Here is a 13325-nt window from a genome sequence, read left to right as displayed (position 1 = left end):
TTAATGTCACAATTCTGTTTGATTTTTTGGTCCTCTTTTAGCCTTGTCCATTCATTTTGAATTAAAAATGGCATTTGTTTCTGCTTTGTTTTGATTTTGTTGACCCTGAAATTGCATTATTGTGTTTGATGAAGCAAATTGGAGCATTATTACATTTGACAAAAGGACAAAATTGAGGTCCCATCACTTTTTTTGAAGGTTAAAATGAATCACTCAAAATATTATTCCTTTACTCCTGTCTTTATTTTGTACTGAGGGATATTTTTTCTGTGTCTGGTCCTCATTTTATTTTAATTCTGTTTTAGTGAGAATGTAGCCATCAATTTGTAAATGGTGGCATTCATTTACAATGCCACCATTTGTTCAGAATATGTGTTGCTGAGCAGTGCTAAATTATGAATGTTTGGACCAACTTCAAACATCCTTGTCAGAGGAAGTGAGAAAGAGTGTTCGAGCTTTATGTCTCATTGATTTTTCTGTTGTGGAAGCAGTGTAATTACACACCTGTCAGCCTGAATGAGCAATGAGAAATTTTAATCACCTCCTTTGTTATTGTGGGAATTATCAGTTAATGCAGGCATTTCTGGCCTGTAAAAGGTTTTAAAGCTGTTGTAATAATGGACATGTTCCCTCTTCCCTGCTTTTGGCTACATGTCATTGATTTGCCTGTTAGAATATGGAATTCTCCTGACTTTTCAAAATTTCTACATAGTTTAGATGTTGAGATATAAACAGGGTCGTTCAGAGTGGTTTGATATGAAGTGGTGCGTTGTAGAGAATCTCACTGACTTAGGTTTCTTTACAATAGAAGTAACAAAATGCACAGTGCACATATAGCCATTCGTTTACTATCCAAAATGACCAGTAAACCTGCATGTAGTGTTGATAATGGTAAAGTAGTTTTTGGTTACTATTCTAGTGTTTTTTTTTAACTTCTGCAAAATTTAATGGTTAAGATGTAAACAAAGTCAAACTTACCAGTCCAGATTTTTTGGTTATAGGACCCAGACATCTGTTAATACGATCTCCAAAAGACCCTTCACAGTATGTTATTACAAGTTATGAATACGCTGCCTGATGCCTGAGACAGTGTTTTATGATAGCTTTAAGCATTTGCGCCCCAAAAGTATCATTTTTACAATCTATTCATGGCAGACAGGTACATGAAGGTGTTATAAGGCAAAATAGTCTCTTTTTTTCAGGTTTATCACTATTGTACCATTTTCAATAGTACATATAAAAACACAGAACAACTAGCCACCACTGTACAAAGCAATATTTCACATCAAACCGCTCTAAATGACATTATTTACATCTAAATGACTGAATTATGAAGAAATGTAGCAAAATCTGTGACATTTTTATTTAAAGTGCCCTGTATGTATCTCTCCTCCATGATTTTTTAAAGTACATTTAAGGCGAAACCCTCAAAACTATCGTAAACCTATGTCTCAGACAACTTTCATATCCATTTTATTTGAGAGCTTCCAATAATGGAGAACCATTAAATGCTCCTATCATCACTGTTGTGAACAATTCTGACTCTGAACGTTTCTCTAGAACAGTGCATTTCACATCAAACCACTTTAAATAACATTGTTTAGATCTTAACCACTGAAGGTAACAATTCACTGTAGGTCTATAAGGCTATATAACACTACACTTATATAAGCTCATCATGACAACTAACATAAACCTATATGAACATGTACAAAGACTTATTCCAATAGCTACTGTCTAAAACAAAGGCTGATTGGCTAACTTTGATGTCAGACAGACATAACACCTATATGAGGCGACATCCAGTTTTTGGTTGGGTTGTGTCATCCAAATGATGACATATTTTACCAACTGACTTGTTGTGACTATGGTCTTACTGTAGCTTGGTGTGCCACAGACCTAAAGATGTGATAGCTGAAATCATTATAATGGTTAAACGAAACTTATTTTATCTAAGGGGCACAGAAAACACTCACTTTCATTTAACCACTCTGATCTGACAAGCTATACACTGAGCTATGAAGCTACAAAGCCTATGTCATTTCACCGAAGAAAGTGTCATGACACAGTCTAATGTTTGAAAAAATTGATATTTACCTGACATAGATGTTATGTCAGTCAGACATCAAGGCTGGCAAAGGCAACCTTTATGACAAAAATAAGTATTCATAAATATTTGTGTAGGTCTATGTCAGTTGTTATGAAGGGACCATTATGTAGATGTTGTGTAACTGCAGTACAGCAAAGTGTTAAACAATTTGAAAAATCAAGAAAAATCACTACAAGATTCCACACTGGACTGTCTGAATGGCTGCACTGTGGCTTAAACAAACAAGCTTGGTGCGCCACAGGTGCCAGTTCGTCCAGCACTGTTGCTTTTTATGAGTCTTTGTGCTATTTATTGCTCTGAATTCAGTTCATTTCATTGCTTGTTTTTTATATTGGTTTTAAAAACACTGCCTCCAATCTGCCTCTTTTGTTCCTGGTGGGAGGTACACCTATTCATGAATGGTGGAGGTTAAAAGTGTGAATGTGGCTGAAGCCGGTGGCCGGCAGGGCTTTTAGCAGCCAGCGTGTGCCTCGCATTCAGATGGCATAAAGAGCTTTGATTTGGAGAAAGCTGCAGAAATGGACTGCTCTCACAGCATGGGTGGGGAAGCCGGCAGCGACAGCCTAGTGGTATTCACACGCTCATACGTACGTATGCTTCCCCACACATACACACCCCATCCATAAGGGTAGTGGCGTCCCCTCAGGCTTCAGAACGTATGCTTACCCCCGCCACGCTGAAACGCACCTGCCGTGATTTGGAAAGGCTACCTTTCTTTCATTACATGGACATCTCGGCAGAATGACAAAAACGGCAGTGCGAGCGCCGGGGAGCCGAGAGGCAGGAGCTTTAATTTGTAAGAGCGGCGGCGTGATTTCTGTGGGGAGAGAGTGATGGGATGAGGCGGACAAAAGCCTGGAGACGGACCGGCCCTGACAGCAGGCCTTTAGAGAGCGGTGCTGGCGCTGTGTCGCCTCAGGCTGTGGGCCTGTTCAACCTGGTAATGGGACACCTGTGAAGGAGCCTCTTTGGAGGCTGGAGAACAAGAGAAGGAGAAGACGTGAAATTCAAGGCGCAAAGCCAACAACTGAGTCTTAGACAGCCATACACTGGGGGGAAGGAAGAGAGCGATGAGTGTCAAGGGCGAAGTGGATTTTAATTGGATGCTGAATAAACACAGACAGGGGTGCATGCAAACACATACACACACAGTGGGTAATACATCAGATATGTAACATCAAGATACTTCACATTTTCACAGTCCATGATGTGTATCATGATATTTTGTTTTTTCTGAGGTTAGTGAACAAGTTGGAATAAACAAAATGCAAAACGTTAAAACTACATTTAAAAATACATTAGAGCTGCATTTTAAACAGCTATCTATTTATATGGATTTTCCACACACTAATGGCTGAAATGCACTCAATTCATATTCTGTTTTTTATGTCATAAACATATAGTTGCTGTCCTGACAAACCTTGTGTCATTTTTGTCACTTTTTACTTTTTTTTGCATAATTTGAAAACTTCAGTTTCCCTTCCTATGATGTTACAATTTCATTGTGAACAGACCAACAGAAAAAATCCAAAATTACTTGTAAAAAATTAGGTTACCTTAACCTCCGTTAAAGTTAAAAATGTTCTCCTGTAAAGTTACCATTGTGGAGATAAAAGGTTTTGTATTGACAGCAGTGATATGACTGTGATAGTTAACCACTGTGAGAAATAATTACCATCAGCTTAAATAATTGAGGTCTGCTCAAATAACTGCAATCAGGTGATGATGTAATAATTGTGACAGGCCGATTCACAGGTATAAATCCCAAGTCTTTTTTGCAGTAGATATAGATGTTCAGTGTAGTAGAAGTACTGATGATAATATGTGTGTGTATATATATACATATATATATATATATATATATATATATATATATATATATATATATATATATATATATATATATATACCAATGTATACAATAAACATATTGTCATGTGATATCATGTTGCCCACCCTTTGTTATAACAGTATAATCAGTAGTTGTCAATTGACAATTGTCAAGACAGGTGTCAATACCTTTTGGAGGAAAACAAATGCTTTTTTCAAACTCATTGTTACTAAGTTACTAAGTTGGCCAGCTAGAAGAATCTGGCTATATGGCAGGACCCTGACGTTAAGAACATTCAGCCTGCCTGTCTTACATCTACCGATACCAAACCTCAAGTTCAATCCCAAAATGGACACATCAGCCTTGCTGACCCAGACTGCTTTGGCAGGCCTGCCACTGTACAGGTTTTTGCTGTGACTTGGTAACATTTCGATTATATGAAAGTCTGTGCTCATATTGGGGTGTTGCCATTGTCAGTGGACTTATACACATATCAGTGTCTCCCTTTTATTGCAAAGCCACTGTCTTTTTTCAGCAGCAAGTGAAATTATTAGAGCATAGTTGAAGGGGAATTAGCCACATGGATTCCATCTGGACTGGAATGACCCACCAGCCTGCTGGGAGCAGAGGAGCAGGGGTCATCAGTGAGTCTCTGCAGACTGACTTGCACCTCAGAAGAGGCGAGACAGCAGCAGAGACAGAGATAGAGGAAGAATATGCATGCATGGTTGAATTGACTGCTCAGTTCTCATTTATAATTGTGCCTCTCGCTGCGTCTCTGAGGTGATATGAACACCATATGCAGCTGTAGCCTAATGATCTGACCAGAGGCTACAGCACGCTTATCTCTCTCTGTCTGTCACTCATGAAAACAGGTTGACAGAAAGGCTTAAGCTTCACACCTCTCGAAGCGCAGGGTTGTAGAGTTTTCTGACAGCAGTTTGACACCGTGCGTATGTGTGTGTGCGGGTGCGTGTGGGTGCATGTTTTGATAGAAGGCTTGGCACTGCTCTTGCCGTATCTGTGCAAGGAGCTTTATGTGCTGTCCAAATCATCACCACTTGCACAAGTGTGACGCTGTTTTTATTTATCGCAGCTTATGTGGAACTGGAGCACAGCGTGCCATGATCTCCCTGCTTGTCATGTCGCTGGTCTAGCGTGGTGTTGTTTTCATTTTCCACTGGGGTTGGAGTAGGAGAACATTCTGCTCTCTGGTGATATGGGGTCAACACATGAGTTCTTCATGAAGTGTCTCACAAGGCCCTTAATGGGATTTTATACACTTCTGATGGAGTCGTAGTACACTTGCAATGTAACAGTTCTTCATTTGTCTTCAGGCTGTCACGATTTTTCTCTTACAGTAAGAAAGATGCACCGGTTTAAAGGCTTTTATGTTTTTATTCTATTCTTTAATGACGTTTGTCTTTTTACATTGTAAACTTACATTGTACATTACATTTTTACATTGTACTGCATTTTCCTCGCTAGTTCACATTGACCTTACTTGACCCTACTTTACTTAACATATCGTTGCTGTTGGAGCAAAACCTTTTTGTCCATTTTTTAACAGAATTTGAAAATGCCTGTCGCCTTTTTCAATATCTTAAAATTTTGTGATAAGTGAACCAGTAGAAATGCTCCAAAATTACTTCTAAACAAATCTTGCTCTGTTAACTTCCATTCATAGCTTAGAATGTTTTTTCTTTCTTCTGTGAAGTTACCGATTTGAAGACACAAGGTTTTGTCCAGACAGCAGCGATATGCTGCAACGTTGAAGACCTCATTTGTACGCTAGCGGAAATTAGCATTGATGATTGCCACATGATGATATGTTTGCCTCTCAGCACAAAAATGCTTAAATAGTTGAATAGAAACGGCCTCTCTATACTGTAGTCTACCGAAGCCCTGCTCCACCCCTCCACAGAAACAGCCAGTGAGAGCAGTGAGCATCAGCATACAAAATCAACACCCTGGAAAGTGACCATTTCTTGTGTAAATGAAAGGGTAAAATACATCATCAGACTGAAGGTTATTTATTTCCTACATTATATTTTTACTAATATAATTGATAATGACGGCTTAGTTTGTGTATCAGTATCTAGCAAGTGAAGAAGTTTTCAGGCCGTTTTATATAAGTTTATTAATAAGCATCATGTCACAACATCACAGGAAATTGTAATCACAATCGAGTGTTCATTCTTTCGAAGCTTGACTTAGCCTTACAGTACCCAGACTGTATGGAGGCTTAGTGCAGTGCCCTCTGCCTTGTGTGAGACTCCCTCTTAGCTTCCCAAGTTTTTGATGCTTGCAGCTCGTATGTCGTCTTAGCTATATAAATAGTTCTGCTGTCAGGGTATGTTGAGATATTGCATGTGCCGGAGGGCATGTGCTTTATAAAAAGCTTGTAAATGATCCTATTTTAGTTGTGAGACTGGCAAACATGGAGAAAATCGGTATGTACAGCAACTGAAACACACTGACAAAATACATCTTATTAAGATGACAAGCCATGTTAAAGTCAAGGTTTTCAAATACACAGCGTGATTAAGTCTTGGCTTACTCTGGGAAATGTCCCAGCCTTCCATGCTGCTCTTAGTGCACTGCTTACACACAAAACAAGCTTTTGGCAGTTGATATTGATCATGGCCTTATGCTGCTTAGTTCCTCGCTGAGCTTGCAGACAAAGAGGCAGCCTGGGCTAAATAAAGACGCCTCGCAAGACTGAATAAGGTTGGGTTGCATGAGGAAGCTAGAACTTTTTAAATATTAGTTGTAGAAATTGCTAATCTTTTGAAGACCTGCATATTTGCTGTGTTTAAAGAAGCCTGCATTAGATGTCGTCCAAGACCAAAACAGTTAACATTTCAGATTAGAAGAAAATATTTGCCTTTAATAGTGAGCTTTCTGCACAGTCTGGATAGTCATGGCATACATTCTCAACAAAAATGGTTCTTTATAGTACTAGTTTCTATTCTGATACTTAACTTTTTTGAGGTTTTGACATTTTTCAGTTTTTGACATAATTTAAAAGTACCCATTGTCCTTTACATTGTATGTAAATTTCATGATGACTGGACTAAAAGAAATGACCCAAAATGACTCATGAATCATAAAAAGGATCATTCAACTATGCAGAAAAAAATGTAAACATTCAGATGGTTCTTTCAGTTGTCATGGTACTCTATAGAGCCATTACATTTACTAAAGAACCCTTGAAGTACACAGGCAGTCTTATGTGTCCCCTATTTAGGCCTCCACTTGTGCCACACTGGCTGCTTCCAACCTCCTTTGCTGACCCCAGGTCATGGAGTTATTCCCGCCTCATCGCCCATGCTCAGGAGGACTCTGGGGGTCCTAGTTCTGGGCTGCCACCTTCTGCCTTTTCCTATGCGTCTCTCTCTTTCCAGCTGCTTTTGTGACCCTGTTCAGTCCCTGTCCACTTGAGCCCTGAACATGCCTCTACTGAGCAGAGGACAGATCCTCAGAGGCTAATTATTTCTCCTTCACTTGTTCTAATGGCCATATGCAGCTTCTCCTCTGGGAGTTGGTCTTGTTTTTGGTTTGCTAGGACTTGCTGTGTATAGATAACCTAATCTTTGATTATTGCTCATGTTTGCTTATCACACTCATGCACAGTAATCAAATCCAAAATAACCAGACTGCTTGCACTACGTGATTATATTGATATATTTATGTTACAGTATGCTGGTGTCTTGTTGCACTGATGTTTTCCCCCTATGCTATAACTGAATGACTCGCTTTCTCTCAGACACAGGGTCCTGTAGCTGAGACTGAACGGGCTATGCCCTCAGACACATCCGTCTCCACTGTCTCCCTCACCTCGTCCAGACAGAGGAGTTCAGTCCAGTATGGTCCAGCAGCACCCCTGTCCTCCAACCAGCCTACCTCAGCCGCAGCCTCTTTCTTCATCAGGTAAGATTAGTGCTTCCCCGGAGTAGGTTTAGTAGACTCAGTAGGTTTGTTCAGGCTGAGAGTATATTTCACTGTCTAAATATTGTACAACTATTAAAAATGTACAGTTTTACTCCAAATGTAGTTGATCAGTGTAGATATATTTGGTGTCCCAAGTATTCTTCTTTAGGTTTACACTGAGGCTAATGTAGCTATCAAGTAATGGAACCTTTTACCCACCAGGTTGACATAGTGCTGTGTGTCTAAATCGTCAAATACTTGTCTCAAACTGCATTGAGCTGTTAAAACTGTACTGGATTTCTTGGTTAAAACTGAAAGTAGTAGCATTACTGAGTCAGGACAAACACGCTAAAATCTGGTGTTCTTTAAACCGCTGCGAGTCACTCCGTAAAGCCTGAAATAGTCATTTAAAATCAGACGTGTCAGACTGGAGTTTTCGGACCTCATCATACGTCTTTACATAAAAGAGGGTCAGGCTGGAAGTTTAGACCTTAAATGCAAAATCAGTATTATAATGATGAAGATATGATGACAGTAGTGGATAATTCACTCACATCCTCCAGGTTGTTCACAAGTTTTGTCCAAGTTCTTATTTTGAATACTCTTTCAACACACTCACAGTCATCAGAATCATCCGCTTGGGGAAGGGGTCCGAAGCACAACTGATGTTACAAAATGTTCTTTCTTTGCATGCAATTACACATTTCCCCCATAGAGGTCTCTAAATCCCCAAATCGTACATAGTGTAGCTTAAAGTAATCTCAAATAAACTTTCTTATGTAGTGAATTCTTAGCCAATTTTGTGTGAGCAGTGCAGGAGGAATGTATTAAGAACGGATATCTTGGATTTGCTACATTCTTCACGGCACAAGCAGTGTGATTAACTGGCCTCTCCTTGTGTGGAGAGGGTCAGTGACGCAGCCTGAAGATCCGCTGTCTGAGCTGCCACCTGTAAAAGCACTTCCAGGTCATGCAGACAACAGAGAGAGGAGACCTCAGACGGAGACAGGGTTAATTTTTGCAGAATGATTTATAATTGCGCGTGTTTTCTTTGGACTTGGTCTCAAACAAGCGGATAGGCAGGGAGGCCCTGCTTTGTGCCTGAGAGAGAAGTCTGGGAGGGAAAGATAGAAAATAGATTTGTTTTTTCCCTCTCATTCGCATGCTCAAGGGAAAAGAGAGGAGAAATAGGAAATGGTGATGGTTACCACCTTTCGCTTCATTGCAAATATTAGCTCTTGCCAAGAATTTCTGGTGCTTTTGTTGGCAGTGAACTTAATTATTACCTTAGACACTCAAGCATTCATCAAATACTTGTCCGGGAAAGAGAATGAACTTCAAACTCACTGACTTTGAAGTCATTAACTGCTACAGAAACAGCCACGCATGTGGTACAGTATGAACAGGCACTGCTACAGGTCTATTGTCTGAGTATTTTCACCATTTAGATAAAATTAGTTCAAATTATATTAGTAGGAGGCCTATAAGATGCATGTCTCAAGCTCAGTGCGCTCTTTTTGCTACTCGTTCAGCTCAAATCGCAACTCATCATCTAAACAAACCCCCCATCCGCAAATACTGGAGTTAATCAATGCACATTGCTAAGTAAACACCATCCATCCAGACATTTCATGAAATATGAAAAACACATGGTTTTATCCTCTGATTGAATCATTAGTGGACCTCTCCAGTAAAAAGCAGAGGATAGAGGTGGAGGAGAGAGTAATGTCCAGCCCTATCTCCATTCCCTGGTCCATGGCTGCTGCGTGCCCACTTGTACGACACGCAAGCCGGCTTGCTAGATCAGCAGCGCTTCTCTTGTAAATGAAATGTTAATTAGAGCGCAATTAGAGTGGCGCGGAGGAGGGGAGAGCAACAGGGGAGGAAGTGAGTCAGTTTGCTCTCATTCTCACAGCTCACTTCTGCTGCTTTGCTCTTATCAGCTCTGCCTCTCTCGCTGTAGAAGCACCTCGTTCATCAGGGACTGGATGTGGGATTGCTGTTTCAAATGTTTGTTTTTTACCATTAGCTCGTTTGTTGGGGACTGAACGTGAAGCAGATTGGAGTCTCAGTGATGCCATTTATACATTAAATAACATTTAACCCCTTAAAATTCTAGGCTTAATATTCAGTTATGAATCTTAAGGCTTATCATGCAGTAACCAGTGTGAATTATTCAGTAGCTAATATGAAATTCATCTGTAGTTATGAGAGCAAGGAAAGTCTAGACCTGCTGACTGGTTCATCTGTGCATTTTAGCTTATCTCACTAGGTTTTATGTGCTTGTTGGTGTATCTGTGGTCAGTTGCCTTCTCATTGCACACTTAAATATAAAGGTGCTACAGTGCTTTCTGTTGGAGCATTGCCATGAAAGAACCTCTTTTGGTTTCCTGAAGAACCTCTTAATGGATGATTCTTTAAGGAGTCTAACTTTTTAAAATATAAAATGTGTAAGAACATTTTAAAGTTGATGGAATCCCCCCAAAATGTAACGATTCTATAGAAAGATAAAGTTACAAAGTTTTTTTTTCAAGCCAAGAATCATTTAAGAACCTTTATTTTTAAGGATGTACTATGGAAACTATTATGTAATGTTGTGTTTGAGAGTGAAGAATAGAGATCTGGACCTGTTGTTTGGTTCTTAAAGTTTAGGAGTTTTAAATTGTGGCTTTGTATAGCTTTATTAATTTTTTATCCTTGTATTTTAGCATTTTATCTTTGCATTTTAGCTTCTTTCAGACTTCTGTTTGGTTAGATTCACATTGCACATCTCAATATTGTCACAATATTTTGAACAAAATTTGAATGAAGAAAAATGATGAATGTATCTATTTCTGCGTAATCTACTAGTCGACTACAGCGGGGAGATGTGGCGCATGGTAACAACATGCTGAAGTGAGGTGCTGATTAGCGCTGGTTGTTTCCAAATCTTGTTCAAACAATACAACTGCATGAGTCATAATTAATACAACGTCTGATCCCCACAATGCACCTTATGATGTTTTTGCTTTGCAACATCTCAACGTTTCAATGCACTGTTGCACCCCTGCTAGATTTTGTATGATGTTACCACTGTGATTCGAGTGTCTATGGTCAGCGTGTCTACACTCTTGGCTTCTTGCTATGCTTATATTTACCATTTGAGCTTTCTGATTTCGAGGAGCTGTTTCACTATTGTAATGACAAATGGCTTGAGGATCAGAGAAGGCTGTGGAGGCCAGTGCTGAGCTATGAGGCAGAGGGAGAATGATGGATAGTTCAGGATGATCTCTTTGCTCAAGCCCCCAATCTCAGCGTACACTCCTGTGTGACGAAGCATATGATTAGTGTATTGACATTCTCTGCAGCTTCCATAATGAAAACAGACAGAGACGCTGGCAGGGCTCGAGACCTCTCTGATGCTCGGTTACAGTCAGCAGCCCCTGACTGCGCTGACTGTGTATTCTTATTCCACCTGGGTGCTCCAGGAGATGAAAAGGCCAAAGAAGCCCAAATGGAGCCCTCTGAACGGAGGCATAAGGAGAAACACTCTGAGCTCGTGGAAGATGGGAGCCAGGCTAGAATTGATTGAAAGAATATGACAGTGTTTAAGATGGGCACATGCTCCATTGCTTTCCAAATGGATGAGAGGGAGAGAGAACAGAGACTCTGCTAGTGTAGATATGGACAAGTACGAGCAATGGATGGACAGATGTAGAAAAACAGCGATTTTGAGTAATGGGTTTTGTCTGTATGTGTGGGTGTGTGGCTATATGTGAGTGTCAGCCAGAGGAAGTAGAGCATTGTAAGGGCAGACCGCGCACTGCATGCGAAAAGTTGTAGCTAAAAGCTGCAGGGGTGCACATTTTTGAGAGTGTGTGTGTGTGTGTGTCTTTTGTGTGTGTTTGAGGTAGCATATCCAACTGTTATGGAAAATTTGTAACCGATACTAGTAAAACCTTTAATATCAGTTGTTATAATAGTTTCTATCTATACCTCCAACATTAAATCTAATATCATTTTTCTGAAGTATTTAGAGTGTTCATACATTCACCTTTATTACAGCCTCCTTTTTTGGAAAACTTGCTTTCATTTAAGGATTTTTTCCACACTTCCGAAGTTCTGTCTTAGAAGTTGGTTGTATTTTCTGCTTCTCACAATCCAAATAGTATCAAACACATTGAGTGATGCTGAGGTCTGGACTCTGAGGTGGCCAGTCCATTGTTCTGACAATGCCAACAGCTTTTTTGTTGCAAATTCTCCATATGTTTTAATATTTTTTTGAACTCCAGTTTTGGAAACTTGCATTTTTTTCACGTATTTTCTTTTGACTTTTCCCTTCCTTATGCAAGTGGATTATCTTATATCTGATCACTGGAAACTGAATAAATGAAGGATGGTCTCTGACTTTTGCACAGTACTGTTTGTGATTGTGTACATGTGCATGAGAGGAGCACAGCTGTTTGGTGGTATGCAGCCTTGCAGTGGCTATGAGTAGAGTGCAAGGGGAAGCATACGTGCAGCGTCTTCCAGATGCTAGTCCAGGTGAGGCTGGGTGGTAATGACTATGATTGGAACAGGCATTCCACCATAATTGCCCCCACAACAATCCAGACTATCCCCAGACAAGGCCTGCCCTTTGTAGCTGACAAAGTGCTTTGTTGCCCAGACCATAGGGAGTAACCATAGTAACAAAGTGTATTTGGCAAGTAAATACAAAGGTAGGCTGATGATGTGTGTCACACGAACATAAGAGTGCAGCTAAAGAATAAGGCAGACATATATATTATACATGGACTAGCTGCCTATTGTGTGTCCTTGTTTTAACATTTTAAATGTGTTCTTTTTCTACATGACTTTCTGTTACAAATTCACTCTATTTTGATGAGGTGACAATGGGATCTGCCTTGATTAAAGCTACTGCTGTTGGCTGGCTGAACCTTCCTCAGCAGATATCTAATAATTACTTAATCATTATCATTATCAACCTTTGCTAAATTAGCCAAGTTACCCTTCAATAACCAGTATTGCTCCTAATTCGAAAAATGTCCCCAGGGTGGCCCCATTTAAAATCATTTAGGTACATAAATGCATCTGTTTAATCACATTGTTAAGCTGATTAGCTTCCTATTCCAGCTTTAGAATGGCACCATAGACAATACAGCTAGGGACTGTAAACAGTTGGATGCCGTCCTCTCTCTTGTTCATGCCCCCTGTGTCTATGCTAATAGGAGGCGGTGGTGCTGGCTAAAACAGGGGGTGGGGTAGAAATGGAGTGGCTGAGCAGGAGAGCAGGATGGGGGATGGTTTTTTGGAGAAGTGGAGGGACAGAGAGAGAGTTTAGAGTTCACTCTCACTTAGCTCACGTGCACACAGGCACACATGCGAACTGAACTTAGTTAAGCTGATAAGATTGACTCCGTAGGCTGGCAGTCAGAGAGGGGGATTTAGTGAGAGAAGGAGTGAAAGAGA

At 40.1% G+C, this 13325-nt stretch overlaps 1 protein-coding gene across 1 annotated transcript in view; it reads left to right on the top strand.

Moving 5' to 3' along the window:
- kif26ab (kinesin family member 26Ab) overlaps positions 1-13325 on the top strand; it is a 99694-nt gene that overhangs the window by 41364 nt on the left and 45005 nt on the right. The window contains exon 4 of the mRNA XM_036593134.1: positions 7711-7874. Coding sequence (XP_036449027.1) covers positions 7711-7874 — 164 coding nt within the window. The remainder of the gene's footprint in view (positions 1-7710; positions 7875-13325) is intronic.

The sequence above is a fragment of the Colossoma macropomum genome, unplaced genomic scaffold, assembly GCF_904425465.1.
Source record: "Colossoma macropomum unplaced genomic scaffold, Colossoma_macropomum, whole genome shotgun sequence".
In the NCBI taxonomy this organism is placed as follows: domain Eukaryota; kingdom Metazoa; phylum Chordata; class Actinopteri; order Characiformes; family Serrasalmidae; genus Colossoma; species Colossoma macropomum.
The sequence above is the reverse complement of the archived record's forward strand: the minus strand, read 5'-3'. Positions and strand labels throughout refer to the sequence as shown.